Source organism: Phialemonium atrogriseum, assembly GCF_030411735.1.
Source record: "Phialemonium atrogriseum strain 8032-3 unplaced genomic scaffold QBC33scaffold_3, whole genome shotgun sequence".
Taxonomy (NCBI): Eukaryota; Fungi; Ascomycota; class Sordariomycetes; order Cephalothecales; family Cephalothecaceae; genus Phialemonium; species Phialemonium atrogriseum.
Window position 1 is genome coordinate 1,133,240 of NW_026848140.1, and position 27,262 is coordinate 1,160,501.

Below are 27,262 nucleotides of genomic sequence, written 5' to 3' on the forward strand. Positions count from 1 at the left end.
CTCAAATAGAGCGCAAGTACCAGATTGGGAGCTAACCCGTCCCCCTTTTCCCTTCTCCCCTTTTTGTCTCAATGATCCGATATATCAGCCAGCCGTGGCCGATAAACATGATAGTGCACCTCTTGCACCTCTTGCAACTATTGCAAGCCCATTATGTCCCCCCTGCCAAGGCCTCTTCCACCTGGAGGCCGGGTGTAAGTTGGTTGGACTAGGCCAAGGTATACCAACCCCAGAACGCATCGCAAACGCCATGCCGCCTCGAGCCGCTCCAAAACGCCCCCAAAAATTAAACAGATTACACAATACTCCTTCCATGCTTTTTATCCGACGCCCCATCAACCATGGCTCATGAAAATCAGTAACGCTAGAGCGGCGTCTTTAGTTAGCCGAATCCTCGCGTGGGAGGGTTCGGCTGAGGCCGGCTTCAGCCCACCACTCGTCTGGAATATCTTCTCGTCGTGCGAGGCTGCGCACAATATGCTGCATGCCTCCAATGCCACCTAGAAGCTCCAGAGACTCCTCATTGCCGTTGCTACGTGCGGCGTCGGCATAAGAACGGCCAACGCGGGCCATGGCATTGGAGAAGCGGATCCAGGTGTTTTCGTCCATCTCGATATCTTCATCATCTTCATCCTCGTCCTCGTCATGGACGTCGTCATCGGCCTCGCTGTCGGAATTATCACATTCCGATTCGCAAGGCTGCTCGAGAACAGGGCCATCGACCACGTCCGGCGAGGTCAAGGACGTGCCGGCCGACCCAGCAGCAGTGCTCTGCGATGTGGCGGCCGAGGCAGACGCAGACGCGGAAGCGAATGAAGATCCAACGCTAGGCGGCTGCGGGTCCGGGGTGACCGTGCTGAGCAAGGTATCCCAGACGTGGTCACCCTCAGGACTGAGGCTCCTGTTCCGGTCACCGAGCCCGTCGATCTGGTTTGCCTGGTCATCATCGGCGAGGCGAGGGTTGAGCACGGGGCGGCGCCAGAGCATGGACGGTTGATAGTGATGGATGAGCTCCTCCAGCTCGCGTCGCGGGTCGTGTCTCGGAGCATTGGTAGCATTTGCGCGAGATATGGGTGCGGGTTCAGCCGTGAATCTAGCGACGCCGGTCTGCAGGATGTTAGTGCCAGCTGCTTGTTGGAAAGGTGCAGAGGAAGGGAAGGATAAGAGTGCCGCGCAAATAGGGATAACTAACGAAGTTGGGACCCAGGGTCATTCTCAGGTCCGACGTGGGGATCGGCTGGGTCGGCACACCAGTTCTTCGGCGGCGGAGCGACTGCGAGTCGGCCGTCGGTTGCATATCCGAAGGCAAATACGGCGGCGGGTCCAGTTCTAAACCACCTGATGGGGACGCATTGAAGGCATGAAGGTTGGCCCACCGCTCTCCAGTCTGGGCCACTCCGCGATCATCTAGCAGGCCCCTCGCCATGTCGCGCAGGGCAATGCGACCCGATTCCGGAGGGTTGGGATAGGGATTAGGGATAACGGGCGGCGCCTGGCCAGGGATGGTTGGGTCATACGAGGACGAACTCCGTCGCGGCCCCCCAGAGCGGACAGGTGCAACGCTGCTAGAGAGGATACGACGACGCCGTTCGCGAAGATGCTCAGGCATCTGGGACAAAGGTCGTCGCCGAATCTGCGATCGGCCATGCGCGGGGCTTTTCTCGGCAGGCGGCTGCGGCTTGGCCTGGGATTCGGCTGCCGGGGCTTGATACAATCTGGTGGAGGAGAAATGCAAAGTCAGTGGAAGAGATCTAGCACGAAAATGACAATGACAAAAAAGAATAATTAAAAATTGAAAACAAAGCCGGGTATCGACATGATGGTAGGCGGAGATGAGAATGACGATGACGCCAATAATCAAGTGCTGTTTGGCAGCTGCAAATGCGCGACTCGGCACACGACTCGGTACGCGACCGCGACAGTTGTTGGCGGGAAACAGGGGAGGCTTACCGGAGACCCATCTTTTCCTGAAATCCTGGACAATGCGCAGAGCGGACTCGGGAATGCTCAGAAAATTGTCGCGATCAGAATGGCCGATTGGAGGCGACTATGGAACTGATAATGCGAAGGGTTATTGAATGGTGCCCCGACGTGGTGATGGGCCAGAACTTGATGTTGTTCGGACCCTCGCGCTCACACTCACGAGTTGTGGGGTGGTGGAGGATTTGAAAGAAGAGAAAATGCGAGGGGCGGAGAAGGGGACCTTTTTGACTGGCCGCCTTGCATAAAGGGCGGAGTGTCCCCTGGTCACGCTAGTGGGCAATAAGGCTCTACCTAACAAGCATATCAACTAAAGCGGTGGACTAAGTACCTGTTCAACAGACTTTATCTCGCGGCTCTTTTTAGCCTTTTGGACAACCTACCCCTGGACATGCCAAGCCAGATTTTCAGTCAATTCCTTGTCAGTCTAGATGACGAGTGAAACTGCGTGAATCTCTCATATTCCTTCATCCCCAATCACCAATATGAGTCACCCCTGATCCTGTACATCCCAACAAACAAAGCCCACAAAACTGACTACCGTGGCAACCAAACCTTCTTGACCTCACCTATCGGCCGCAAAACTCGGCCACGGAACCTGGCAACCAATCCAACGCTGGGCACGATGATACCTGGTTGATTGTCATGCATATTTATACATCATGATTGATCTAGGGCTTGCACGTATCAACCGCCTGCTTCAAAACACCCCACAGGCATGGAAGGCCATCCACGTTGCTGGGACAAACGGCAAGGGCTCGATCTGTGCCTATCTCTCAGCCATCTTACACTCCACCGGCGCGTCCTGTGGCCGCTTCACTTCTCCTCATCTCATCGACCGCTGGGACTGTATCAATGTGAATGGAAATCCGGTCTCTGAAACTGTGTTTCGAGATGCTGAGAAGCTGGTCAAGCGGAGAGACCAAGAGGATTATGTTGAGGCCACCGAGTTTGAGCTCCTGACCGCTACTGCCTTTGAGATCTTCAACCGCCAGAAGGTCGAGTTTGGTGTTGTAGAAGTTGGTCTTGGTGGTAAACTAGATGCAACAAATACGTTGAGGCAGAAGACCGTGACAGTCATCGCCAAAATAGGGCTGGATCACCAGTCGTTTCTTGGAAACACACTGGAAGAGATTGCCCTGCAAAAGGCTGGCATCATGCGACGAGGCGTTCCTTGTGTGGTTGACGGATCCAATCCACCCGCCGTGCTCCGGGTTATAGAGGACCATGCCAGGGACGTCGGGGCAGAGATTCATTACCCCTCAACCTCCGAACTGGCAAGTGTGCTCTCAGAAGAGGGATACGAGCCACACCAGATCCAGAACCTGGCCTGCGCCCGCCTGGCTTTTCACCTTGCACGACCCGACCACGATGTTTCGTTGGCCCGCCTCAGCAAAGCAGTCAGAGATGCCTGGTGGCCGGGGAGGCTGCAAATGCTCGACCTTGGCAGCATCACTGGTCGCCCGCAGCCGGTTCTCCTAGACGGGGCCCACAACACACAGTCAGCTGAAGCCCTGGCAGCATTTGTTCAGAAACACCTCCGTCTCCAGGGAGACCAGGCAGTCACCTGGATATTGGCTGCCTCCCAAGGAAAAGACATGGGCGGTATCTTGGGGCTGTTACTTCGGCCTGGCGACAGGGTTGCAGCAGTGCGGTTCGGACCTGTCGACGGGATGCCCTGGGTCAAGCCTTCAGACCCATCGTCGATTCTTGCCCTCGCAGCTCAACATGGCGTTGAGAAAGCCCAGCAAAGGGATGGATCGGACGATCTTCGAGGCACCTTAAACTGGGCATCGGCCACGGCCGGCGGTGGCCCTCTTGTTATTGCCGGGAGCCTCTATCTAGTTTCGGACGTCTTGCGACTCCTCCGTGAGAGCAAGGCGGTTTAAGACCTATTCGATGCCATAAGAGATGTTTATTGCACCACAGACGCAGCTGTTTTGCGTTTTGCATCACATGATCTCGCCGATCTTAGGAACTGGGCCAACCGCATTGTCCTGATCTCTGAAAAATGACCAATCCAAATCCAAAACATAGGTTCGACAGGGACTCTTTGCCTTAGCAAGGATGAATCCGCCGAACCATCTCGTCATTGTCTGTGGTCACGGTATCTGGCTGGGAGGGCCAAAAAACGGCTGGGACGAGTCTGAATGGCTGATTGAAAGCTACAAGTCCGGCGAAACCCCGACATTCATTGAGCACATTCGTGCTGGCATAAAGACTTTGGCCGAGGATCAAGATGCTGTCTTGGTGTTTTCAGGGTAAGTGGAACGCCCAAGTCTCTTCGCCTCATCACCTGGTGTATTGTATTGCCCATGTATCGGTAGTTTCACCCAGTCAGTCACATCGACCTATTTTTGCGCTGCTTTCTTTCCCGATTTCATAACCTATAACCCGCCTCGCCGAGAAGCCTCTTCTTTCCTCGGCAAACGTTGCGTAGTCTTGCAGCGCCGGATTAACCAACCCTCTTCCGGATCCAGTGGCCCAACACGCGACGAAACCCCAGTCTCTGAAGCCGCCAGCTATGCGAATCTTGCTGCCGCCAACGCATATTTCAGCTTACTGCCTCCTGATTCCCCAGATCCTGTCTCCTCATCCCGCGTGCTGCTGGAAGAGCGCGCTCTAGATTCCTACTACAACATCCTCTTTTCCATCATGCTCTTCTGGCGTGTCCACCACGTCTGGCCCAAGCACATCACGCTGGTCAGCCACGCCTTCAAACGCGCCCGCCTTGTTGACGCCCACTGCGCGGCGATCGCCTTCCCGCTCGACCGCGTGAGATTTGTGGGCATAGACCCGCCCGGGATCGGCTCGTCCGGGAACCCCTCAAAAGAAGGTGGCGGCTTCGCGCTGAGCGGCCAGGTGACCGGCGAGAAGGCCGAGGCGATGCGCGGTGTCAGCGAGGCCGTCGACCACTGGACCGAGGACCCGCATGGGGTGGGCGAGGTTCTGGCCGGGAAGAGGAGGAAGAGGAATCCGTGGAAGGTGGACCAGAGGCTGTTCCTGAGCGACGACGAGAGGTCGCGAAGCAAGGTCAAGACAAGGCTGCTTGATGGCGGGGGAGAGGCGCTAGCTGAAGGCGGAACTATGCCCTGGGCGGGAAATGCTGTTGTTTAACTGTCTTCTGCTCCTTCCCAGAACTATATCTTTGACATGGCTTGGTCCCCCTCGCTGTTCGTATCATGTGCGGAATTGGGCCCGTCCGCATCGGACACAGCATCAAGCACAAATTGTACGGCATCCTTGACCATGTCTGCGCTGAACACATGGCCGACCGCAGGGTAGACCTTGTCATCAACATGCACGCTCCCGTGACTGAGCCATGTCGCGGTGGCATCCCTGAACCAGTCGACGAAGGGCTGTGCACACTTGTAGGGCACTAGCTTGTCGTCACCGCCGGAGCAGAGCAAGAACCTCTTTCCGAGGACCCGCTGGCCGAGGATCAACCCGAGACGCTGCCTCTCAGCCTCGGGCAACGGCGTCGACGGCGACGGAACGGGATCCGTTCCAAAACAGATGGCCTTTGGGTCGGATTTCTTGCAGGCCTCGACAAGCGCCGTCGGGAAGTCCTTGCTCCCGATGAACGAGGCGCCGTCATCGGCTGCCAAGTAGGTGGGTAGCTTGGATAGGCGGGCGCGGTCAGACATCAGACCTAGTTTCTCTCAGTCAGCATGTTTCTGCCCTGGGCACACATGGCAACATTCCCCCCCCGGCCCCTCCACCTTTCCTCCTCTGCTTCAACCTTGATACGGATCCCACGAAGCTGAGGTTGCGAGCAGCAATAGGAATAAAAGGAAGAAGACGACGAAACAGACACTCACCCATATAATCAGGACACCCAATAACCACCACCCCAGCACGCACCCTCGGGTCCGCAAACATGAGCTGCCAAACGCTATGCCCGCCAAGCGACACCCCCAGCGCGAGGTGCTGATCGATCACCGCCTTCCCACCCTCCCCCCGGCCCCGGTCCCGGAACAGGTAACCCCCAACCGCGTCCACCAGCCCGACCTGGTCCGCCACCGTCCCCGCCACGACGCCGAACATGTCCTGCGCGTGCGTCGGGTTGCCCGCCCGCCACGCCGCGTTCGCCGGGCCGCGCACGAGCCTGCCCCCGTGGTTGCGCTGGTCGAACGCCGCCGCGATCAGGCCCCTGTCCCTGTTCCCGTTCCCGTTCCAGGCCGCCACGCACCGCGCCGCAATGTCGGCCATGTCCTCCTTGGACTGGCCGCGCGGGTGGTGTAGCCAGAGGCAGGACACGCGGGCCGGTGGGGGACCGTCCGGGCCCGGGCCCGGGCCTAGCTCGGCTAGACCGTAGACGTCGACTAGGATGCCCGACATGTGGATCGTCTCCTTGGAGACGGAGGGCGGGGGCGGGAGGGCCTCTATCGGGTTGGGGGCGGACATGGTTGTGGGTTGCCTTTTATTTCTTCCCTTTTTTACTTTCGCTTTTGGTTTTTGATTTCGGTCTTTCTGATTTCTTGACTCTATTTTGACCTTTGGAGTTTGGTTTTCCTCCGGGAGGTATTGTTACGGTATACCTGCATCACAATACATTTACTGTACATCCGAGGTCTCCACTAACTCCACCGCTTCTAAATCTTGATATCCGTGGGTCTTCGATACTGACCCTGCTTGTATTGCGGCCCCGAACAATTCTGGGTAGAAAAGACCCTCATTACATCTTCTCTACGTACTTATACTGAGGCTAGGTTCCAGACTTGACTCTCTGAAGCCGACACTGTGCTGGATCGCCAAGGAGGATTTGGCCATCAAGGACTAAAGTTGACCTTCAACGAGCCTCCCGGAGGTACGGTACGGGGCGCTAGTTGAGCTTTAGGCATCAATACAAACTAATGGCCTGAGGCAGTTGTACAGTACACGCGGGGAGGCAGCTATGTAGGTCCCCCCAGCATCGAGACAACGTCATCCCGAGGCTTGGTCACATCGGCTCGGAGCCAAGACCAATGGGACCTTCCCTTCGCTTCCAGCCTCGTAAGCCTTGCCACGATACTTCCCATAGTTGCTCGCTCTACGGAGACAGCGGATTCGTAACCTGTAATTAGTCCGTAGATCCCGCTGATTCAACTCCATTCGAAAAGCGCTCCCTGATTCCCGTTGTGGCTGAGTTAGGCAGCCTCTCGTGATCGCAGGATCGTCGACAAAGCTGAGCCGAGAATCGATCCTTTCGCTATTTCTAGCTCACCTGTAGTAGCGGCGATTGAGATTTCTCGATCGAGGGCTGATCGGAGCTGGAAGTAGCTTTTGCGAAGGAGGGCGGTCTCATCGTCGGTCAGGGGCGGTGCAACCTGGGGGCTTTTGGGGGGGGTTGGGGGGGGAACATGCGTAATTACTGTCGCAAAGGCAGAATGAGATGTGCTTCTACATTTCCATCATAACGCGACACAGTATAGTCACATGGTACACCTTCCAATAGTCCTTCCTTTGTCCAGTTAAACCAAGCCCAGAGACGAGAAGAGAGTGGTGACCAAAATACCTAGGCAACCCAGCGCTAACACCCCCACCGCCCCTATCAATATGCCGTTCCAAAACCAACTCCAAATCGCCTTCGGTCGCTTTCACAAGCGCCTTGTGTGGTATCTCCTAATGCTATTCCCATGAACCAAGAAGAAGAAGAAAAATGTAGGGGGAAAAAAAGCAGATCTATGTTCAGCCATCCGGATTCCAGAACTCCTCAGCTATGCGAAACCATGCCTAAGCGGAGGGGAATCATCGAGTGTAAATGCGGGTCAGACGAGAGTGTAGAGAAAAAGGGAAATGCGTGCAGATAGATATGCAGGCCCGTAAGCTCATGGCCAGGTAATGGACGCGAGGGGGCTGTTCTGTTCGGGAGCGTCCTGTCCAGGGGCCCACTGCTCAGCCGCGTAAGCCTGAGCGTTGATTTGAGCATGGTCGTCCTGGTCCAGGTCGTACTGCTCCATGCCGAATCTCTCCTAAATCATCGGCGCGGTCGGCGCAATCCGTGGCTGGAGCTGCAGGGCTTCTTGGAGCTGCGCAATCTGCTGCATCATGGCCACGGTTTGGCGGTTCTGCGCATCGACCTGGCGCCGAAGTTCGCTGTTCTCCTGCCGCACCCGCTTGATCTCTTCGTGCAGATCACCCTCGTCATCGCGCTTGCGCTTTTGTCCTGCTGTCTCGCTCCCGCCATCATCCGTGTCGCCTTCGGTGCCGTTCACGATACCATTCATAGGGGAATGGACCCTGCGGAGATGTTCGTTAAGATTCTCAAGTCGGGAAAAGCCCTTGCCGGTGTGTCGCTTGCAGTTGACATGCGGGCAGTTGAATGAGTTCTTGGGTCCACCGTGCTTTCCGTGGACTTCGCGCTCATGTCGTAGCAGTCCGCCCGAATAAGTGAAGCCGGGGAGCTTCCCACATCCTTCCGCCCCGCACTTGTAGGGTCGATCGTGTTTGTCCATATGCTTGCTGTTGTAGATGATGGTTAGCGGGGGCCATTTTGGATGTAGAAGGAGGGGGGTTGGGGCAGATACTGACTTCCACTCGCACTTCCGCTGGAACTCCTTGATCTCCTCGTTGCAACCCGGCCAGGTACAGACGAATTTGCCCTCCAAGGTCTTTGTGACATCACGCTCAGGTTTCGGGATAGCCTTGATGCGCTGAGGAGTAGAGGCGGTGGGCGAGTCCTCCTTTGGCAGTGACGGGGGATCTAGGTCAAGACGAGGCTCAGAATCGACAAAGTTAGAGGGCGGGCCGGCATAGGTAGCCAGCTCGGTGACGACGGCATCGTTTGGGTCGTTGAACCGGTCGTCTGGGTTGGGATCGTGGTGATCATCGATGGGCGGATAATTTCCATCGTGGATGAAATTTCTGGGTTCGTAGACCACACTCATCTTTCCAGAGAAGGTGCCGGTTCTGTGCGACGATGGAGTTGGGAATCTCGATCGGAAGGTAAGGTTATCAGGATATGATATATCCGCTGGCAAAACAGCTGTTGCAAAGCTAATAATGGGAAGTGAACAACGGTGAAAGGACGAGTGAGCTTCCGAAGAAGTAAGAAACAATAAGATTCGATGCGAGACCACGGCCCGCAATGCGAGGCCAGCACTTTATGAGGATGATGCGCGATAGCTCGAGTTCGCGTGCGCAATGGAAAAAGCGGCCTGAAAATTGAGGTGTACAAGGCGGGACTCGACAGGCAACAACGGGAGCTTAAATAAGGTCGCCACAATGTGAACGACGCAAAAGGCTAGCGTGGTGATCCGAGCGTAGGCACGTGATGATGCGGAAATCTCGGAGGATATCGAATCGCGCCGATCATCGAAACCTAAGGAAGCTTGGAAATCGGATGGCAATGCGAAGCAAGATAAATGTCCATCCACGCCTTCACTTGTTGTGGTCCGACTCCATGACAGAGAACTGCAAGCCCTTTTAGTATCTTTCCCCGGACCTAGGCTGATGACTCGAACTCGACAGCTGCCCAAAACCTGACAGGGGTATTTGTGGCACAACGATGACTCACCGGGGTCCGTGATTGGTTTGGCAAGGCTACAGCCACGGCTTCATTGAAACGCGACCTCTTGCCCGCCCTGCAGTTTAGGCGTCGTTGGCGAATTTCGGCCATCGACTTGTGAACAAGGCTCGCTGGCCAGGTTGCCAACACACCTGAGGTCGCATCCGCGGGTCAACAAGACAGCCCACTGCGAGTATATATAGTTAGCCTCGATAGTCGCCAAAGGGTATGTTGGGGCTGGTGCCTTCGAACTAACCTTGGATGCATGCGGCCAACACTCCGAGAGTTAGTTTGCACCGTTGGTGTTTCTGTGCCCCCCAGCGGCTAACTTCCAGCCCAAGGATGACGGCAAGGTTCCAAGCCATTCATCAGCTTGGGAGAATGCCATGTCTGACCAAGCTTTGTCAGAGAGCACCTCCACGGAGGTCCAAGGTAGGGGGATTTTCGAACAGGTGGAATAGATGCGAGACAAGGAGGACTGGTTATGGATAGGCATAAGGAGATGACAGACACCAGCAGAGCATTCGAGGTTCCCCGGGCATATCATGACTGATCTCTTTGGCCAGGCCATTGAGTCAATGACCCCTCCCAAAATCCCAACGCAGGTGACGGAGTTTGCAACCCAAGATATGACTAGGCAGAGTTCCCTCTACCCGTCTCAGGTTCAGGGTGAACGCATTGGGGGCCTGGAGAGACCAAGCTAGCCATTAGGCCATTCTGAGCCGGCATCGAGGGAAAGCAGACGTTCCCTGGGTTGTCTAGGAAAATGAGACTTATGGGGAGCGAATCGATTCTTTTGACTTTGAAGAATCGAGCGCATCAATAGAGACACCCAAAGCCAACTTGCTTCGCGGTGAGAGGCATATGGGATGTTGGTGCGCGGGCCATGACACACGCTTCCAACAGACATCAGTTTGGTAGGTCAATTGGAAGAGTATGGGCTTCTGAAAGTGAACTGGTAGCACAGAGAGCTCTGTCAAAGGTGCGAAATACACTCTAGATTTGGCGGGACAGAACGCGAACCGTGGGATTGCTGGATATTTCCATATCAATCCGGGCTGGGAGAGTCCATATACTTGATTGGCATGCAGCTGCTCAAAGATCAAATGCGGTCGTCGCATTTGAACCCAGACTGCAGGAGGAGGCGAGCATAACACTGATCGAGTCGTAGTAGGAACATAGGATTCCAATTCTCGACTGATGCGGCAAACATAAAAGACTCAATTGTCGATGGACTGCGGGCAATGAGGGGGAAATTGAAATTTGGAGCGGAGGTCTTTTATGATTGGGATGACATGTCGAACCAGGCAGGATTGCATTGATTCCGGAATTATGAGGTTGTAAGTCGATTGGTTTCTATCCTTATATTTATCCTCAGGCAAACTTAATGGGGACACCCACCATCGTCAACTGAAAGCGGGCCTCGAGCCAGTCAGTGCACAAAGGTTTTCTGGTAAATTTCGAAAACGCATACTTCCGTACTTCCTCTTGCTTCGTCGGGGAAATGTGGTCGCAAGTATTGTGCCTCGGAGTCCTGGATTGCCAGAGTTCAATATTCGCTTCTGTAGACCAAAGACGTAGTCAAGGAGGGAATTTGACATCGCTCGGTAGTCACGACCCCAAGCTCGCGCTCCCAAGCCTTTGGCGGGTTTCCCAATGACTCCGCAAAAGAGAGGATTGCAGTTCCTTGCCAGCAACAACTGTCTCAATCTTGTGACAACTCACCAGATACACCCAGGATCGCCGAAACCGGCTCCCCAGGACCCTCCATGCCCCACTACAACGTAGGGCTCACCTGTCACGCTCGTTGAGCATCGATGCCTCGATGCCTCGATGCGTCTGGCTCAACCATGGGTACCTACCTAGCCAAGTGACTGCCAAGGTGGGTCTCAAGACAACCTTTGTGCAGGAACATGATATCCGGCTACGGTGCGGCTGGAAATATATCGTTAACCCAGTTTGATAACAAGCTGTTGAGGGGCCGAAAGAGTTGCTGGCACCGGTTCAAGGCGGCTTACACCGGGGAGTTTACATCCATTTACATCGCCAGTGGGATGTGAGCCGGAGACCTCGTAGTAAGATTGTGTTTATCTAGAATCTGGACGACCAGTTTCATATCGGGCTAGATATGAGCACCCATCGCGGACCTGGTGGGATCTATGGGTTCTGATGCATCTCGACGAAACTGAAGAGACGATCCCTAGGGACCTGTTAGTCATCTTGAACCTTGACCTTGGCAGTCAATTAACAATCAATGGCAAGCCTGGATGTTACGTAGTTTGTTGAGGAGAGAGCGCAGCTTCTATTTGCGTGATTCACAAGAGCTATTAGAGTTTCTTATATCTGCAAGCTTCTTAAGCTTGACAGTGGGGGTGTACTGATGCTGGGTGGTGCGCTAAGTCAAAGAGGCATCGCCAACCGCCTTTTACCGTCAAGCAAATTTGTTGACCCACACCATAAAGGTTGAGTTGCAACTTTTATCGCAACTTTTTCTTTTTCTTCCCCCCTTCCCCTTTACCTTCTTTTTGGTTGATTCTCTCTTTCAATTAACCTCCCGTCACTCTTGTCCCCAAGCCCCCTGAATTTAAAATCCGTCTTTCCAAGACCAATCCAAATTCACCGACCTCAAAAAACCGCCAACGTGGGATACAACTGCTCTGGGCCAGAAAAGACTATTAGCACGCGCTCCCATTGCTTCTCAGTCGGAGTATGGCTCATAAGAGTCAAGAAGCCCCATTGGGGGATGGAAAGGCCGGTACCGAGGTCAATTCCGAGTCCAATGACTCGGCCCGGCGGAGTGAAGAAGGCTTGGCAGGCGATGGTGACTATTCGATCGAGAGGGTCGAGCAAGTCTACAGGTAAGCCCCTCAGCGTGCTCTGAATACTTTGTTAAGAGGCCCTCGTTACGGTTTCTAACTCTTCCCACAGGAAACTCGACTTGCGAATCATACCAGGTAAGCATCCAAGTGTCGGAACCACTCCAACCCCGTACTAACCTTCTCAACAGCTTTCTGGGTCCTGTACTTTCTCTGCTCGGCCATCAGGTCTAATATTGGAATTGCCCAGACCATGAATGCCGATGTGGGCCACAACTTGACGGCTGTCCTTAAGCTGACGCCACGGGATACGTCGACGGCACTGGCCCTGTTCTATGTGTCCTACGTCACCTTCGATTTCCCATCTAATCTGATCATGAGCAAGCTCAGCCCCCGCGTCTGGATGGCGCGGATCGTCCTGGCTGTCGGCATCATCGGCACTTGCTTCACCGCCGTCGGGGATGCCTGGAGCGTCAAGTAAGTGGAGGCCGAGATTCCTGCCAACCTATCCTTCAGGCGGATGGCTGACTGGAGACAGGCTTCTGCGTTTCCTCCTCGGAGTTGTCACTGCCGGTATGTGGCCGGGCATGGCGTATTACCTTACCCTGTTCTACCCTCCGTCGCGCATGGGCAAGCGGATCGGCATGTACTACACTGCCGCCCAAGTCTCGGCTGCGGTGGTCGGGCTGGTGTCAGCCGGGTTCCAGGAGATGGACGGCCTGGGAGGCCTGGTGGGTTTCCGGTGGATGTTCCTTCTCTATGGTCTTTTCGCCATAGTCCTCGGCGTTGCCCTCCTTTGGTGGCTTCCGGAACGACCTCTGCCCCCTGGCGAGGAGCGCCCGCGCAGCCGGTGGATGAAGTGGCTCCCAGCCCCTCCCGAAGCCCTCAAGGGTGAAGATGCGGTGGTCCACTACCACGACCTCAAGCGCGTCTACCATCCCCGCCCCTGGACTCTCAAGGACCTTGGCTACGTCCTCATCGACCTGCGCCTTTGGCCACTTGTGCTGATGTACTTTGGAGTTGTGGGCGTGGGTATCGGGACGCAGCTGTACGGGAACGTGATCATCGCCTCGATCAATCCAAACTTCACTGGCATCCAAATCAGCTTGCTGTTTGCGCCAATCTGGATCGTAAGTGTCATCCTGGGACCATATAATCAGCTGTGCTAACCGATTTGGTGAAGATGGACTTGTGCGCTATCCTCATCGTTACCCCTATCTCTGACCGCTTCCATCACCACCGCGCGCTCTTCTTCTCCGCGGCAGTGTGCATCCAGATCGCCGGGCTTCTGACGGTCACATTCGCCTTGTCGAACCCCTGGGCAAGATATGGCGGTCTGCTGATGGTCGGCTTCGGGCTCGGTCCCACCGTGCCAATATGCATGACCTGGACCAGCGAGATCTTCCAGCGCCGCCATCGTGAAGTCGGCGTCGCATCTGCGTCTGCCCTTGTCTCGGGCTTGGGCAATCTGGGCAGCATCACAACCACATATGCCCTCTACACGGGCTGGCCCTCGGACGCGGCTAAGGGCCCGCACCAGTTCCGCCGAAGCAACCTGGTTATGATTGGGATCCTCTGCATGAGCATCTTGAGCAGCTTCATGATGACTTTCCTGCTCAAATTCTGGGGTGACACTCCAGGCCAGAAATCGGCAAGCAGCGGCAGCTCGGCCGTCGAGTCCTCCGACGAGTTCCAGGACGGCGCCGCCCGCCGAGAAGTGCAACAACGCGGCTTCCGGAACCTGCGGTGGGGCCGGAAGAACTAAGGACGAACCCACGATCGAAAGGGGTGGGGGTTTTTGGTGCGAGCTGTCCTGCGATCTTCAACAATCGAGACAATCTTGGCGACGACGAGCCGTTTTATTTCTCCTCCATGGGCAGCACAACCTGCCATTCGAAAATTTCCTCTTCTTCACTCTCATTCTACTCAGCAATCCGCGTAATTTTCTCGGTATCGAAGATGGGGGGTGGGCGAAACATAAACCCTATCGAGCATTTCAGTTATGCCTTTTACTCGAGGAAAGGCACCATCCCGGCTCTTTGACTGCTTAGCGCTACGGGGCAGACAAGGAGGCGGGATTATTTTTGAGAAGCTGGACTCCTCGACGGCGACAGTGCTTCTACGCCATCGCTTGGAAATGGCGTATTGGGGACTCAGGGACAAGGTCATCGACAATGCTTCTACGCTATCGCTCTGGCCCGGGCCATGGGACGGTGTGTTTTAAGAAACAACACAACAAAAAGGTGGATGGAAAGGCTGTGGTAATGGGCGAGTTTTCTTTAGTTTTTGGTTTTTGGTTTGGCTTTTATGATACCCCATCCGTGTTTGGATACGCTGTTGCCTCCGAGATTTTGGTTACTCGACAGCGAAAGTGCTTCTACGCCATCGCTGGGACGGCGTACTGGACTGAGACTGAAACTAGCGACAATGCGTCTGCGCTATCGCCGGGCCTGTCTCGTGGGCGTTTATGTTTTTTCCCTCTTTTTATTCCTTTAGACAGACAGACAGCATTACAGGCGAGACTAGTCGCTCGTTCGAGTTCAGACGCCCCCTTCCTGCGGGTAGGGACGGCTCTAGCTCTCAATCGAGTCAATTGCCGCAATATCCAGGTCGAAGCAGGCCCAGAATTACCGATCTGTAGGCAGCTAGAGACGAGGTATGTCATTCTAGAATGTGCGAGACACCGTGGACCCTGATTTTACAGTGCAGAAGTACCAAGTAGAGCCTCCAGCCAATAGGACAACATGTTGTTTCTTGGCATGGCTGGTGCCGCGCGGGAACTGGTTGAAATCTTTAACATGATGTCATCCGTTTACGACCACGCGCAACACCACAGCCGAGACCACAGATGAGACCAACTGACAGAGGCTAACTTCAAGATCGACAGTGCATGTCATGGGCCCGGGACCCTTGTTACGGCTTTGGTTGGACGAGATTGCAGGAAAGCTGGTTTTCTGCGGGCTGCATCATCTCTCGCTTGGGTGGCTCCCTTTCTCGCAGGCTCCCGTCCTAGTGTAGTGTACACATATTGACGGGGGCGTCCCTTCCCGCCATATCAGGCGGATCTAGAAGGCCGAGATACTCAATGCCCGTTGGCTGTAAGCCTCCCATGCCTCCATGCCGAGACGCGCCAAAGAACTAATCACATGAGGTCGCAGGCAAATCTAATGCTTGTATGTACGATGCGTTGAAAGGGGGTGTCATCAGTGGCGTTACTGCCCAAGCCATTGTGCCTGGTTTCGCTATCTGGGTGGGAAGCAGACACGGTCGATGACGACGTATCAAATCCGGCTGCAAGCGTTGTTGCGAACCAAACAAGGCACGCAGATTGATGATGCTCAGTGTGCATGAGGTGCTAATGATTCTCCCCCTTGGGAAATAAATACCTGGAGATGCCTCCTGTTCTCGAAGTATTGTCCCTCTCCTACTATTCACACCACAACTAAGTTCCGATTATTTGAAGACTAGCCTCTTGACGCTCATCATCTCATCGCCTACAAGCGACTCACCCCCGCGAACACCCTAAGGTCGCAAATATGATTCTCGTCGACCTCTTTTCGATGATCCTCCGCCTCGCGGAGTTGGCTTTCGCCGCTATCGTGGCCGGCCTTACGGGCTACTACCTTCACTCGGTTAAGGGCGCCTCTTCGTGGTCCCAGGGACGGTTTATCTACACCGAAGTTGTTGCTGGCCTCAGCATTCTCTTGTCCATCATCTGGCTGTTCCCCTTCAGCGGCTCCTTCATCCACTGGCCTGTCGATCTCATCATCTCCATTTGCTGGTGGGCGTCCTTCGGTCTGCTGGTCAACTACCTGAACGGCGGGTGTGGGTATGTACAGTCCTTTATATGGTCTTCTCCGCCCCCTGGTTCGATTCCCCAATGCTAACAAGATATGAAGAAATGTCTTCAACTGGGGCAACATCGGGTTCAAAGGGGCCAACACCTGCCCCGTGTGGAAGGCCGACATTGCCTTCGTCTTCCTGTCGGCGCTCTTGTGGCTAGTTTCCGCCTTGCTCGGGATCTACTGGGTCCACCGGAAGACAACCCCGGTTGCGACCCACCACCGCCGCCGCTGGTATCGCAGCAGCCGTGTCTAAGGCTGGTGCATTGCCTATCCAAGCTTAGGGCTCTAATCCGGCTGTCCCTGACGGGGCCATCGACTTGGAGCACAGAGCTTGGGAGAATGCCCACGAATTTTTTGGCTTCGGTCTGATTATAAGAAACTTACGATGGCCTCTTTGGTCTCTGATGATAAAACGTTCGCGAGGGGATGAGAGGAGTTGTAATTTTAGGAGCACAGAAAGACGCGAAGATTGATACCCTCACTGGCGGTTACACTGTCATATGATATGTACCCATGGAGTTCTAGATAATTCCAGTTAATACCAAAAATACCACACGTTTAGTTTTGTCTTGTCTGTCTGGACCCAAAGCGCGTGAGATGTTCAATCAGGAAGTACCCGTATGTGATTCTATTTACGGAACGGGGCCGGGCGTCACAGTCTCTTGTTGAAGTAATCGTACGAGCACGTACTCTTCCATAGAATCAGGCATTTTCTCTTGCACTAAGATGGCGCTATTCAGCCCTACAATTGTGTCTACAACTCTCACTCATGCAACAGATCGTTAGGTACGCTACACATGAGCAACGGGCTTCAGGTTGGAAATAAAAATCCATGACGTCATATTGGCGTGCGCTTTGCATTTCAAGCCACGGGCAAGGGTAGCTGACGCCACAGTGGGGTGGGGTCTGATCAACCAGCACTCGTCATAAGCCTGCACCACGACGACAACAATGACGAAGGACTGTCTCCTTTTGTATCAAACACGGATGACAGATGGCGCAGCATCCGATGCCCGCCAACAGATGGCGTTAAGTTGCGCTAATATGCATAGGTACACGTATGTATAACTTAGACCCACATACCCCATGGGCTCAATTGCACTCTGTAGTAGTACGCAGCTTTCTTTGCCACCGTCTCCACGATCGGCCCCTTGCTATACTCTCCTAACATCAAACAGGCACAGGCAGGTTCATTATGACGCGCGACCATCAGCTTGTATCTTTAATTATAGAGGCATTCCTAGGTGAAGTGAGAAAGGCTCGGGAGATCGAAGCAAGGAACCTAGTGGGTAGCCCGTAGCATCTCATCCGATGCTCTCATGCGTAGTGTACCGCCCGGCCAATTGCGAGGTTCTGAGACAAAGAACCGTCTCCCGCGCCGTCGAAACTTGCAGGGATGGGGTTTGGCCAGATGGCTCTCTGTGAAGCACCTATGACGACGACAATGGAGCAACAAACTGCAGGCCCTCCAGCCTCTGCTGTCTGATAGGTTTGCTCCCCGCGACGGTTTCGTCACCACGTACAGTGCCGCGAGCCAAAACTTCCCAGTTCGTGATCTAGATGATGGAATCTTGCTCTCATGGGCTGAGCCAGATATATAAGGAGAGGACACTCGTCGGCTACCTCGATCCAACTTTCTTCCCTCATCAAACCCAAGCAATCTCAACAAACCACAAGTAACTCCAAGCAACAACTCCTTTTTTGATACCCAAACCACATCTCTCACACACAGCCCAACACAGCACTTCAACATGTCGTCAATCGTCAACAAGGTCAAGGACGCTCTCAACCCTGACAAGTCTCACGGCAGCGAAGGCACCCACGGCACCCATGGCACCCAGGGCACCCACGGCGCCCGTGAGGGCGAGTACGGCTCCTCAACTGGAGGCTACACCCAGGGCCCCGGCCAGACTGCGGGCGGCGTAGGCATCGGCCGCAACGCCGGCGCCAGCTACAACGAGGGTTACACCGGCACCACCGGCGCCACCGGCAACGTCCGCGAGGGCGAGTACGGCCCACACAGCACGCGTCTCGGTAACGCCGCCGACCCGCGCGTCGACTCCGACCTCGACAGCTCCCGCACTACCGGCCGCCACGCCGGCGCCGCCGGTGCCGGTGGCCTCGGCACAAGCGGAGGCGGGATCGGATCCCACGCCGGCTCCGGAGCCGGCTACGGCGGCGTGGGCACAGGAGCGGCCCCCGCCAGCTACGGCGCAGCAGGCTACGGCGGTGCGGGTGCCGGCAGCGGCGCCACCGGCATTGGGGGCACGCAAGGCGCATCGACGGGCACATACGGCCAGCAGGGCACGCGCTTCGAGTCTGACCGCGACGGGCGCACGGCCTACGCCGGCGGCGCACCCGGACCCGCGCCCGGCACGGCGGGCCCCCACAAGAGTGACTTGCTGAACAAGGCTGACCCGCGCGTCGACTCGGACCAGGACGCCAGCAGGACCCTTGGCAGCAACAGGACGTACCAGTAAGCATGTCAGTCGGAAGTTTCCATCCCCCCCGTTGTATGTGGTTGTTTTGGAGAGGAAGATGGGATGTCCGCGCAGAAAACTGAAAAATAAAAGAAGAAAACGGAAGTGCTGACTGAATTGACACAAACAGGACAGGCCGCGATCCCACAGATGCCTCGCAGGTACCGCCCTCGGTGCTGCGCCGCCACCTCGGCGACCCGTCCATCGAGCACGGAGACCGGGCCCATGACCGCGCGCGTCGGAACAGTGTGGCTACCGATCAGGAGGCGTTTAGGGGGATCTGAAATGGGTTTTCCTTTGTTTGATTGTGGACTTGAAAAAAACAAGAAATCATCTTAGTTAAATCAATGTCTTCGTAGTTAATGTCCTTTTTCTCCTTGGGCACGTCGGGCAATGGAAATTTAGTATCGGCTTGTTGCACGGGTCGATGCAGGATTGTCCTCTGGGTCTTCATCCTGCCTCTCTGTATTAAGATGAGAAATAAATTTCCCCGTATCTGCAACTTAAATACCAGCAATCCTGGTACCATATATTTGTGACGAAGCTTTCATAAGAGTGAAGATAAAATAAAAAATGGGCATTATATATGGAGACACTGGGCTTGTCCAGGGTCCAGACGACCCATCTATCTACATGCCATTGAGTTAGAAAATAACAAAAGACTTTGCCTATCACGGCCGGGCAATACCCTGCGGAAAGACGCTATTGTCAAAATACCAACCTCACTCTTCTGAATAGTGAGGTCAAAAAACGCCGAGAAATGCATGAAATCCGGGGTCATAATGTAGAAGAGCCCCATCCCAATAACTTTGGCCCAAAGTAACGGATGCTCTCACTTCTCCTCCGGAACCACGACTCCCCACTCATGCTGCTCGTTTCCGTACATGATGTCTGCCAACCAGCTCTTGATCTTGGAAGTGTACAATCCGCTCTCTCCCTCCGCCATGGGAATGTCCACATCCTGGCCGTTGTGGTGGACCAGCGATACGGGGCAGATGAAGAACTAGAGAGAGGAGTAACAGTTAGCAACTGGCAGATAAGAGGGCAGGATTTTTCTGGGAAAGTGAAGAGGGGGGAAGGAGGGGGGGGGTGAGATCGTAAGGATGGGCGAGAGTAAAGAAGAAGAATAAAAAGAGAAGAAAAAGACATACAGCCGTGCCCGCCGCAAAGGCCTCAACAAGGCGACCCTCCTTCCGGGCCTCGACCAGCTCGTCGACGGTGTACTTCCTCTCCACGACGTCGATCTCGCCGGCGAGCCGCTCCCTCGCGAGCTGCACGACGCTCCGCCTCGTGACGCCGTCCAGGATCAGGCGGTCGTCGAGCGGGGCCGTGACGAGCTGCAGACGCCCGCCCTCGGCCTCGCGCGCCCTCCACACGACGAAGAAGTTGCTCGCTCCGGCCTCGGTGCAGTACCCCTCGGGCCCGTACAGCCAGAGGATCTGGCCGTAGCCCCTGGACCGCGCCTCGTTGGTCGCCAGCAGGCTGGGCCCGTAGTTGGCGCCCACCTTGGCGTAGCCGAAGCCGCCGACCCACGCGCGCACCATGTCCTGCGGGTTGGTGTGCAGGCGCATGCCGCCCACGGGCGTGTCCATGCGCGGCATGAAGCTGGCCGTGATGAAGAGCATGGCCTGGCGCGGGGCCTGGACGCCGAGCTGCGGCTGGGTGCCGATCATGGCCGGGCGGAGGTACAGGTAGGAGCCCGGGCGGTCGCGGGGAAGCCACTTGGGCCCGTCGACGGCCATGAGGGCCAGGAGGAGGCGCTCCAGCTCGGCGGGCGGGAAGCCCGGCAGGGAGATGCGCAGCGTCGACATGAGCATGCGCGCCGCGTTGCAGTCCGGCCGGAACAGCCGCAGCCCGCCGTCGAAGCCCCGGTACACCTTGAGGCCCTCGAAGCACTCGGTGGCGTAGTGTAGAACCGACGCCGTCGGCATCAGGCTGATGGCCCCGTACGGCTTCAGCTCAGGCGCCGACCAGCCCGTGCTGAGGTCCCATGTCGCCGTGATCATGTGGTCGGTGCAGATCGTCTCGGTGCCGGCGCATGCTGTCGCCTCGTCGGGGACGGCGCGGGGGCTGGTTGTGTAGTGGTAGATCAGTTTGGAGGCGTCAAGCTCTGGGAGATGGCCGTTGGTTGTCTGGCCGTTCTTCAGTTGTGACAGTCCATTTTGTGCCTGGGGCACCGGTGATACGGCCGTCGGCGACATTGTGTAAGATTTTGTAAAGGAGTATCGAGGATATCAAGTATGTCAAGTATGTCAAGTGTACCAAGTAGGTGGCATACGGGAGCCAAGAGTTGACTGGCGTTGGTGTTGAGGACGGGGGAGAAAGAGTCACTCAGGTACGGTATGAAGGGTAGCAGGAGGCGAGAAGTTAAGAGGGCATAAAGAAGAAAAGGGTTTGCCTTTAAGCTATGCAGCAAAGCATGAGCCGCCTCGACAATGGAAAGCAAACTACTCCGGTAGGAGGTGACTCATTGGCCAATGGGGCCAAGGTTTTGGTCACGGAAAAGGGGAACTGCAAAGTACCTGTCTACCTACCGCAGGGGGCCGTATGTAGGCGCAGCCGACATCGCGCCGCCCCGAGAGACATTGGCGAAATGCTGCTCCGCACTCCTGTTCGGGCTCACCGACTGCCCTAGTCTGGCTGTCGTTGGACACCGCCTTTCCGGCCGCAGATACGGAGCGGGAGCACACTTATTAAATTGGAAGCACGACCTCAGCAGGGTGAAGCAGACAAGCAGCCAAACTCTTCAGTCTCCAGGGGGGCCGAAACCGCAAGCGGATGCATTTGTACATAAAATTCTGCATGTCTGTGCCACTTTCCCCAGCTTTGATGGAGCAATGCGCGGACATGAATCGTTGATCGACCGAGGCAAGGCGGCGAGAACCGTCGGTGGGGCCGGTGTGGAATTGGAATCCGTGACGGCGGAATTGACCCATGCACGTGTCCCGAGAATAGCCGTGCCTAGGCGCATGCCTTGCATAAATATGCCAAAAAGGGGTCCTGATGATGCATTGCCAACTTAAATCTGTGACGGTTGGACTTCCCGGATTTTTCGATCAAGTGACTGACAAAGTTCTTTGGTCAACTTCGAACTAGGGGACATCATGATGACCTCAACTGCGAATCCTCATGGCTAGACCCTTCGAGGCAACTTGGAGCACCAAGTGGTGCTTCTTAGCAGGTAATGCCAAGATATTTTCAACAGGATAACCAGGAAGAGATATAGGCAGATGTATTAACTATTACATATTTGTCAGGACATGTCTAAGTCTATCGAATTGTACACAGATATTGCCTGCACCTAAGAGGCTGCTTCACTCCAAACGATCCCGCTCAAGTCACCCTCGCTCCAGAAGCCGCGCCCACCGCGCCGGTATATCTCGGCCCTCTCCTCCCAAGACCGTCGCATCTGCTCCCCGGCCTCGCTGAGCTCTAAGTGGTCTATTAATCTCTGCCTGCGTGCTTCGTGCAAGCGATCTCGGAGCCCGCCCTCGATGGGCCGCTCTGGAGCATCCCACAAGACGTACCCGCACCGCCTCAAGCGCGAGTGCTCCTCTGCATACACCACGCCGTACACATAGCACTCCTTGTGGGCTTCGTGCCACATTCGGAACGGGCCGGAACTGCTGTCGTCGATCGGACCGTCTGTCTTTGGATTCCTCAGGAGCTCGAGGTCGTCGGTTCCCCACTGCCCGAGGACGGCAAAATACTTTGGATAGTAGACCGGGTCCTCCACTATTGTGGCTCTCTTGAAGTGAGCGGCCAGCATATTCTTAGTATTGGGCAGGTCTTCGGCCTCTAGGATTTGCAGCCGCTCGTCGTAGCTTTGGGCGACGTGGCTGAGCTTGAAGAGGAAATCAAGGCCGTATGAGAGCTGGGTTTGATGGCATGTCAGAGGGGAACCTTGTGTGCCAAGTGTGGACGGGCGAAAACTTACGAATCCCTGCTTATACTCGTTGTGCCTCCCCCGCAGGAGCCAGTTGACTGACCTGGCACCCCATTCGACGTCGTGAGCAGCAACTTTGTCGAAGGCTTGTGAAGTCAGCAGTTATGGGCTAAACAGGGGGATCAGGGGCGTGAGAAGCGTACCGGAAGATAGGACTTGCTCGAGGTAGTCATGGATGCAGGCGAGCTGCTCATTCACCCACGGGGAGAAGAGGCCAAAGAAGAAATATTGCTGGTAGAGAGATGATGTGTCTCTCTGCTTCCCGCCTGCCTGTAGGTTGCAGTACAGTTGGAAACGGTAGAGGGCGCGGCGTATTCGAAAGACCTCGCCTGCGGAGGCTTGGCTATAGTCTGGACGGTAGAGGCCAAGTTTGTTTCGGGTGAGTGGTAGAGTTTTTTTCACGAAGTCGTGTGAAAAGTGCTCAACAATGCTGTGTGTTTTGCTGATAACTTTCGCGGCTGCTGGCTCCAGGTGCTCGAGTCGAAGCACGTCCTGGGAAGGCGGAGATATCTCGGAGAAGAAACGAAGCAATAATTTCATAATGTGATCTGAATTACAATGATCTATCCGAGTAGCTTCATACACGGCGATCGAGTAAGGCAACAGGTCCACAGGTATTTGATTCCCAAGAATACGGGAAATAATGTTGGTAGAGTCCTCGCTAAAGGCAACATAGAATGAGGAATGGCTAAGGATTGCAGCGGCCAGCGAATCCATACAGTCAAGATCCGACAGAACTATCCTAAGCAGATGCAACGGCATCTCGAGGAATGGTTGTCGCGACATGGTCGCAGACTTGACTTCCATGACGAGAGCTGTTGGACAGGTAGGTAGTGCATACAGCAACACAACCTAGTCAGGCTGTTGGCAGCGAAAGCAAGACTCGAGCCTTGGTCTTATACTCTTGGTGCAGGCGGCTGAGGGGGGAGGTTTGAGTGGCGAAGGGGGCTTAGGGCGAAAAGTGTGCGCTTGGCACTTTGCGGCAGGAACCGCCTGGCCCACAGGTGGCGTGATTCTCGCATACGTACAATAAGAGCGATGGAAGAATCTAGTTCCCAGTCATTTCGGCTTGGGTACGGATCGTAGAAAAAATCAAGATTGCGCAACTGGCCACATCAACCTAGTTAGGTAGGACTGTCATAAATAAGGTTCGCATCAGCACTTTCAAAGTGCATGCCTTCATCTCCGGCTTTCCTCCCTCGTTGTACCGGCTGCAGGAACCCTGCAGATGCGGGATCGCTTAACACGTGGGGCCGTCGCGTTAGCTGTTCCGTACAGCGTACTTTGTTATTTTAGGCACTGTACTTAGGTACCCACCTAGGTGGTTTGAAGGTTCATCTCCCTGATACTCTATCCGAGTTCATGCGTTATAATGCCCATAAACACCCCTTGTACGGTGAGAGTAAGTATGCCAGCTCTACTTCGAACAACCCATGATCTAGATAAGGTGCCTACCTAGGTAGGTCGGTTAGTTGAAGCCACCCACGTCACCTACTGGTCTTATTTGGCTGCTCTTGACTGCTGGCTCTCTGTGCCACCAACGTGGGTTTATGTCTTTGGCAGCCTGGCTAGTTAGCTCCACGAAGCGATGTCGTGGGGAGACATGGGATATTGGACTGACTGATTACACGTCCGTATGCACGTTGCAGCATAAGTGCACCATGACTATCGCCATTGGATCATCCCAGGGGCGGGAAAACTGCTGCCGTAGATGCCCAACCCGGCCTAATCTAGCCCTCTATCACGACATGTATGGTCTAATATCCCTTCTTCTCGAATATCTGTCCATGTTCCTCGAGATCCTGCAGCTTCCTCGCGGCGTTTGCGCCCTTGGGGCAGTGACCTGGCCGACCTTTCCCAACAATGCCTTTTTGGCTACCGCTCTCCTCGTCGCATGCCGTCCGCCCAGCCGCAAAGACTACCGGCGCTGCAAAGCTAGGTCAAGGCAACGGTCGCAAGGGTCTCGTAGGTCACGGCAAGCGGAAGAAGATTAGCACTGAATCAGCAATGGGGTCGGCCAAAACGAAACAAGCCAGGGCTGCGCCCGTAGTCAAGGAGTCCCCGTTGCACGATAAGATCCCCCGCTCGAGCGGACCCCGTACAGATCAGTCCGAGTCCTCGAACCTCGGCATTATACAGGCCCAGCCCAGTGGCTCCCCGACCCTGAAAGATCCCACCACGAAGCGGGCTACAGTGGGTGCCTCGGTCAGATTTGGTGCAACGACAGTGCACCATGTTCAGATTGCCCCTGGCCAGCACCTCTATCCAACACGGCTATCCCATAGGACCAAGAGCGGACTGACCTACCTCAACCCTCCGGGGGATAAAGGGCACCCTAAAGTTACTGTCGAGTTCCCGGCAGGGAAAGGGTCCAAACTGAGAAGACACCGCGAACGGCAGGCGGCAATGGAGAGATATTGGCTCCGGACCGAGGAGGAGGAGGCAGAGTGGAGGGCGGAGGCGACGCGCATCGCCGAGGAGGAGTCTGCCGAGTATCGTAAAGAACCTGCGAGCTGTCCGTCGCATAAAGAAACCTCAGCAGTGGGAGATGGAAACGAGGACCCTACTTTGGACACTCAGAAGGAGAGTCACGGAGTCGCTTGAGTGACGAGATCCCCCCACACCCCTTATGGTGAACTACGAGGAAATTTGCCTGTTAATATTATTGACTAAATTTTAATTTTCATAGGTCTGTTGAAAGCCCGTCATGTTATCTTGGTCAGCCCCTTTCATGCAAGGCCTCCCCTTTCCGTTTTATCACCGTCGAATGCAAATGCTCCTCCGCTTTCCCCATTAGTCGTCTATGCCTTACCGTCGAGCCTCCCCGGTTTCCTTGCGCTGCTGCTCCTCCTCCATCGCCTCACGAGTCTTGTGAGCCGCCTCAACATCGGCCTTGGCCCCCTTTGCTCGCTGACGCGCCTCATAAAGATCCCTACTCTTCATGATTCTCTGCACTATGGTGCCAGCATTAAGGCTCTCGAACGCATGGGCGCCAATCTCCCGGTAAATCCCCATCTCCTTGGGAGCAGTGTAAGGGTCATAGGTAAGAGGCATGAACGAAGTCGGCCCGTGGTAGACGGCGTCAGGGGTTCCCCAGGGAAGTGAGGTGAGGTAAGATCTCGTCGGCATGAAAGGCGCCCCGAACACGACCGCATTGACATACTAGATCCTTCGTTAGCGGACATGGGACCTGATAGCAGCTTTTGCATGCTAGAAGACCTACCCGACATTGGAGAACACAGAGGCCTCGCTCATAAATGTTCATGATGGGATAGTTCACTCCCTTCCAGTAGTTGATGACCTTGTCATCGTGGACTCCTGCAACGACAAAAACGGGCCCGTAGTCGGCGCCTTTTCCCTTTCGCTCGTCGACGGCCTGCTGGTCGTACCAGCCATCCTTCTTGGCAAGTTCCTCCTCCGCTTGGGTGACCAGCCGGAGGAATTCGATGTGGCCGTTCGAGAACAAATCGAATCCGCCGTCAACGTAGACAACCCTCTGGCCAGGCTTCGGGCCCGAGCCACGGAACAGGTCCTTGAATGTACCACGCTCTTCGGCGGTGTTACCTATCTTCGCCTCGATTGCCGCGGACCAGAACCAGACGTCAACACCAGGCTTCTTTGCTGACTCGTCGGTCGCATACAGCCGGATCCGCTCCTTCATCGCCTGGCTTTCGGCTCTCCTCTCGGCCTCAGTGCCGTGACCTTCATCCCCATTCAAGGCCCTCTCCAGAGACTTGATGAAGTGGACCTTGGTGCAGAGGAGCATGCGGCCGACCAGATCGGTGGTGGAGATGCTCGGGGTGCGCTTCACAACCCTGAAGCGGTTCGCGGCCTTGACGAAGCGGTAGCAGTCCTCGCCGCTGCTGTCCGACGTGATGTCGTCGCCGTGGACGACGTACTTGCAGCCATAATGGCTGACCCAGTCGAGCTGCGTGACATAGGGTGCATTGGGAACGGATTTGGTAACCCAACGGCAGGCATCAACCGCAGCGACTCTGCGGCGGTTGCAAGGCATTCATGTGTCAGCAACTAGTCCGATGAGAGAAGGCAAAGGGGCTCCCTGGGTAAGGGTTGCGGTACCGTTCTTCCATGGTCATGACCGACGGACCCTTGTTCTCGAGGATCGCTTCGTCGGAATGCACGCCAACGTAGAGCTCGTCGCCGAGCTGGCGGGCCTGGACTATGGCGCCCGCATGACCTATGGGGCCAGATTCAGCATCAAGTCGCCAGACATGGCATGGCAGGGCGGAAGTTCCCAAACAACCACAGGGTGGAACCAACCATGGTGGAAGAAGTCGAAACAGCCGTCAACCCAAAGCCGACCGTCCAGAAGCTCCGGGGCGGCTTCGCCAGGCGGGGGGCCTTCATCTGGGCGATTCATAGCGTAGTGGGGTTTTCTTTCTCGTGACCCTCACCGGTCCGTTCTCGATGTCTGGTACCGGACGACGGTCCGATTCCGATTTCCTAACTCGGCCAAACAAGCTGGAGGTTCCAAGCGCCAAGTCAATGTTCTACACTGCCTACTTAGTAGAGCGAATCGCGGGTTGGTGTGGGGTCGACTGTGCTCTGATGTTTGTGCAGATCTAAAAGTGTGGTGGAACACAGGGAACCAAAAAGAAGGCAATTTCGGATGGACAACCTACTATGCAGGTAGTCGACTGACTGGCTAATTAGGCAGTTAGGCATGCCGTGAGTGGATCGCCAGC

General features: G+C 55.4%; 13 protein-coding genes across 13 annotated transcripts; 7 read left to right on the top strand and 6 right to left on the bottom strand.

Annotated features, from left to right (window-relative positions):
* Nucleotides 1-378: 378 nt before the first annotated feature.
* On the bottom strand, nucleotides 379-1,961 carry QBC33DRAFT_511907 (uncharacterized protein; the record flags this gene model as incomplete). The annotated part of the gene is made up of 3 exons (XM_060425876.1): nucleotides 379-1,107; nucleotides 1,193-1,715; nucleotides 1,951-1,961. 3 exons carry the CDS (start codon nucleotides 1,959-1,961, stop codon nucleotides 379-381), a joined length of 1,263 nt encoding a protein of 420 aa, XP_060287332.1.
* Nucleotides 1,962-2,301: 340 nt separating this feature from the next.
* On the top strand, nucleotides 2,302-4,241 carry QBC33DRAFT_526904 (Mur ligase). The gene has a single exon (XM_060426935.1). The coding sequence runs from the start codon at nucleotides 2,643-2,645 to the stop codon at nucleotides 3,867-3,869; it is 1,227 nt and encodes a 408-aa protein (XP_060287333.1). The 5' UTR covers nucleotides 2,302-2,642; the 3' UTR covers nucleotides 3,870-4,241.
* On the top strand, nucleotides 3,959-5,260 carry QBC33DRAFT_232328 (uncharacterized protein). The gene is made up of 2 exons (XM_060422848.1): nucleotides 3,959-4,241; nucleotides 4,461-5,260. The coding sequence occupies exons 1-2, from the start codon at nucleotides 4,048-4,050 to the stop codon at nucleotides 5,095-5,097; spliced, it is 831 nt and encodes a 276-aa protein (XP_060287334.1). The 5' UTR covers nucleotides 3,959-4,047; the 3' UTR covers nucleotides 5,098-5,260.
* Nucleotides 5,109-6,646, bottom strand: QBC33DRAFT_232992 (uncharacterized protein). Its single transcript, XM_060422855.1, has 2 exons — nucleotides 5,802-6,646; nucleotides 5,109-5,632 (listed from the first exon to the last, which is right to left on the bottom strand). Exons 1-2 carry the CDS (start codon nucleotides 6,385-6,387, stop codon nucleotides 5,121-5,123), a joined length of 1,098 nt encoding a protein of 365 aa, XP_060287335.1. The 5' UTR covers nucleotides 6,388-6,646; the 3' UTR covers nucleotides 5,109-5,120.
* Nucleotides 6,647-7,853: 1,207 nt separating this feature from the next.
* QBC33DRAFT_232955 (uncharacterized protein) lies at nucleotides 7,854-9,250 on the bottom strand. The gene is made up of 2 exons (XM_060422854.1): nucleotides 8,494-9,250; nucleotides 7,854-8,424 (listed from the first exon to the last, which is right to left on the bottom strand). Exons 1-2 carry the CDS (start codon nucleotides 8,847-8,849, stop codon nucleotides 7,935-7,937), a joined length of 846 nt encoding a protein of 281 aa, XP_060287336.1. The 5' UTR covers nucleotides 8,850-9,250; the 3' UTR covers nucleotides 7,854-7,934.
* A 2,764-nt stretch (nucleotides 9,251-12,014) lies between these two features.
* QBC33DRAFT_232348 (major facilitator superfamily transporter) lies at nucleotides 12,015-14,255 on the top strand. Its single transcript, XM_060422849.1, has 5 exons — nucleotides 12,015-12,327; nucleotides 12,398-12,423; nucleotides 12,477-12,762; nucleotides 12,824-13,415; nucleotides 13,469-14,255. Exons 1-5 carry the CDS (start codon nucleotides 12,179-12,181, stop codon nucleotides 14,048-14,050), a joined length of 1,635 nt encoding a protein of 544 aa, XP_060287337.1. The 5' UTR covers nucleotides 12,015-12,178; the 3' UTR covers nucleotides 14,051-14,255.
* Nucleotides 14,256-14,569: 314 nt separating this feature from the next.
* QBC33DRAFT_526923 (uncharacterized protein) lies at nucleotides 14,570-14,918 on the top strand. The gene has a single exon (XM_060426936.1). The coding sequence runs from the start codon at nucleotides 14,593-14,595 to the stop codon at nucleotides 14,779-14,781; it is 189 nt and encodes a 62-aa protein (XP_060287338.1). The 5' UTR covers nucleotides 14,570-14,592; the 3' UTR covers nucleotides 14,782-14,918.
* A 903-nt stretch (nucleotides 14,919-15,821) lies between these two features.
* On the top strand, nucleotides 15,822-16,383 carry QBC33DRAFT_555617 (putative integral membrane protein; the record flags this gene model as incomplete). The annotated part of the gene is made up of 2 exons (XM_060429660.1): nucleotides 15,822-16,114; nucleotides 16,185-16,383. The coding sequence occupies 2 exons, from the start codon at nucleotides 15,822-15,824 to the stop codon at nucleotides 16,381-16,383; spliced, it is 492 nt and encodes a 163-aa protein (XP_060287339.1).
* Nucleotides 16,384-17,569: 1,186 nt separating this feature from the next.
* Nucleotides 17,570-19,263, top strand: QBC33DRAFT_232391 (uncharacterized protein). Its single transcript, XM_060422851.1, has 4 exons — nucleotides 17,570-17,677; nucleotides 17,733-17,806; nucleotides 17,873-18,606; nucleotides 18,741-19,263. The coding sequence occupies exons 3-4, from the start codon at nucleotides 17,882-17,884 to the stop codon at nucleotides 18,892-18,894; spliced, it is 879 nt and encodes a 292-aa protein (XP_060287340.1). The 5' UTR covers nucleotides 17,570-17,677; nucleotides 17,733-17,806; nucleotides 17,873-17,881; the 3' UTR covers nucleotides 18,895-19,263.
* Nucleotides 19,129-20,949, bottom strand: QBC33DRAFT_232465 (branched-chain amino acid aminotransferase). The gene is made up of 2 exons (XM_060422852.1): nucleotides 19,762-20,949; nucleotides 19,129-19,613 (listed from the first exon to the last, which is right to left on the bottom strand). The coding sequence occupies exons 1-2, from the start codon at nucleotides 20,809-20,811 to the stop codon at nucleotides 19,443-19,445; spliced, it is 1,221 nt and encodes a 406-aa protein (XP_060287341.1). The 5' UTR covers nucleotides 20,812-20,949; the 3' UTR covers nucleotides 19,129-19,442.
* A 649-nt stretch (nucleotides 20,950-21,598) lies between these two features.
* Nucleotides 21,599-23,414, bottom strand: QBC33DRAFT_526932 (uncharacterized protein). The gene is made up of 3 exons (XM_060426937.1): nucleotides 22,700-23,414; nucleotides 22,548-22,642; nucleotides 21,599-22,484 (listed from the first exon to the last, which is right to left on the bottom strand). Exons 1-3 carry the CDS (start codon nucleotides 23,361-23,363, stop codon nucleotides 21,912-21,914), a joined length of 1,332 nt encoding a protein of 443 aa, XP_060287342.1. The 5' UTR covers nucleotides 23,364-23,414; the 3' UTR covers nucleotides 21,599-21,911.
* A 536-nt stretch (nucleotides 23,415-23,950) lies between these two features.
* QBC33DRAFT_526936 (uncharacterized protein) lies at nucleotides 23,951-25,259 on the top strand. Its single transcript, XM_060426938.1, has one exon. It carries the CDS (start codon nucleotides 24,420-24,422, stop codon nucleotides 25,158-25,160), a length of 741 nt encoding a protein of 246 aa, XP_060287343.1. The 5' UTR covers nucleotides 23,951-24,419; the 3' UTR covers nucleotides 25,161-25,259.
* QBC33DRAFT_232360 (uncharacterized protein) lies at nucleotides 25,194-27,223 on the bottom strand. The gene is made up of 4 exons (XM_060422850.1): nucleotides 26,838-27,223; nucleotides 26,637-26,754; nucleotides 25,780-26,551; nucleotides 25,194-25,718 (listed from the first exon to the last, which is right to left on the bottom strand). Exons 1-4 carry the CDS (start codon nucleotides 26,935-26,937, stop codon nucleotides 25,365-25,367), a joined length of 1,344 nt encoding a protein of 447 aa, XP_060287344.1. The 5' UTR covers nucleotides 26,938-27,223; the 3' UTR covers nucleotides 25,194-25,364.
* Between the last annotated feature and the right edge of the window lie 39 nt (nucleotides 27,224-27,262).

What these genes read in the sequence shown, in the direction of transcription:
- QBC33DRAFT_232992 (XM_060422855.1), bottom strand. Translation starts at nt 6,387, where the DNA reads ATGTCCGCCCCCAACCCGATAGAGGCCCTCCCGCCCCCGCCCTCCGTC. An exon ending in TGGGTGTCCTGATTATATGG is followed by an intron (nt 5,633 to 5,801) that starts GTGAGTGTCTGT and finishes GAGAGAAACTAG; the next exon opens with GTCTGATGTCTGACCGCGCC.
- QBC33DRAFT_232955 (XM_060422854.1), bottom strand. Translation starts at nt 8,849, where the DNA reads ATGAGTGTGGTCTACGAACCCAGAAATTTCATCCACGATGGAAATTAT. An exon ending in CAGCGGAAGTGCGAGTGGAA is followed by an intron (nt 8,425 to 8,493) that starts GTCAGTATCTGC and finishes CATCTACAACAG; the next exon opens with CAAGCATATGGACAAACACG.
- QBC33DRAFT_526904 (XM_060426935.1), top strand. Translation starts at nt 2,643, where the DNA reads ATGATTGATCTAGGGCTTGCACGTATCAACCGCCTGCTTCAAAACACC.
- QBC33DRAFT_232391 (XM_060422851.1), top strand. Translation starts at nt 17,882, where the DNA reads ATGTCGTCAATCGTCAACAAGGTCAAGGACGCTCTCAACCCTGACAAG. An exon ending in GGCAGCAACAGGACGTACCA is followed by an intron (nt 18,607 to 18,740) that starts GTAAGCATGTCA and finishes TGACACAAACAG; the next exon opens with GACAGGCCGCGATCCCACAG.
- QBC33DRAFT_526923 (XM_060426936.1), top strand. Translation starts at nt 14,593, where the DNA reads ATGATACCCCATCCGTGTTTGGATACGCTGTTGCCTCCGAGATTTTGG.
- QBC33DRAFT_232328 (XM_060422848.1), top strand. Translation starts at nt 4,048, where the DNA reads ATGAATCCGCCGAACCATCTCGTCATTGTCTGTGGTCACGGTATCTGG. An exon ending in GCTGTCTTGGTGTTTTCAGG is followed by an intron (nt 4,242 to 4,460) that starts GTAAGTGGAACG and finishes TTCCGGATCCAG; the next exon opens with TGGCCCAACACGCGACGAAA.
- QBC33DRAFT_526936 (XM_060426938.1), top strand. Translation starts at nt 24,420, where the DNA reads ATGCCTTTTTGGCTACCGCTCTCCTCGTCGCATGCCGTCCGCCCAGCC.
- QBC33DRAFT_232360 (XM_060422850.1), bottom strand. Translation starts at nt 26,937, where the DNA reads ATGAATCGCCCAGATGAAGGCCCCCCGCCTGGCGAAGCCGCCCCGGAG. An exon ending in TTTCGACTTCTTCCACCATG is followed by an intron (nt 26,755 to 26,837) that starts GTTGGTTCCACC and finishes CTGGCCCCATAG; the next exon opens with GTCATGCGGGCGCCATAGTC. An exon ending in TCTGTGTTCTCCAATGTCGG is followed by an intron (nt 25,719 to 25,779) that starts GTAGGTCTTCTA and finishes CGAAGGATCTAG; the next exon opens with TATGTCAATGCGGTCGTGTT.
- QBC33DRAFT_526932 (XM_060426937.1), bottom strand. Translation starts at nt 23,363, where the DNA reads ATGGAAGTCAAGTCTGCGACCATGTCGCGACAACCATTCCTCGAGATG. An exon ending in CGAGCAAGTCCTATCTTCCG is followed by an intron (nt 22,643 to 22,699) that starts GTACGCTTCTCA and finishes TGACTTCACAAG; the next exon opens with CCTTCGACAAAGTTGCTGCT. An exon ending in ACGAGTATAAGCAGGGATTC is followed by an intron (nt 22,485 to 22,547) that starts GTAAGTTTTCGC and finishes CATCAAACCCAG; the next exon opens with CTCTCATACGGCCTTGATTT.
- QBC33DRAFT_232348 (XM_060422849.1), top strand. Translation starts at nt 12,179, where the DNA reads ATGGCTCATAAGAGTCAAGAAGCCCCATTGGGGGATGGAAAGGCCGGT. An exon ending in AGGGTCGAGCAAGTCTACAG is followed by an intron (nt 12,328 to 12,397) that starts GTAAGCCCCTCA and finishes CTCTTCCCACAG; the next exon opens with GAAACTCGACTTGCGAATCA. An exon ending in TGTTTGCGCCAATCTGGATC is followed by an intron (nt 13,416 to 13,468) that starts GTAAGTGTCATC and finishes GATTTGGTGAAG; the next exon opens with ATGGACTTGTGCGCTATCCT.
- QBC33DRAFT_232465 (XM_060422852.1), bottom strand. Translation starts at nt 20,811, where the DNA reads ATGTCGCCGACGGCCGTATCACCGGTGCCCCAGGCACAAAATGGACTG. An exon ending in CCTTTGCGGCGGGCACGGCT is followed by an intron (nt 19,614 to 19,761) that starts GTATGTCTTTTT and finishes TCCTCTCTCTAG; the next exon opens with TTCTTCATCTGCCCCGTATC.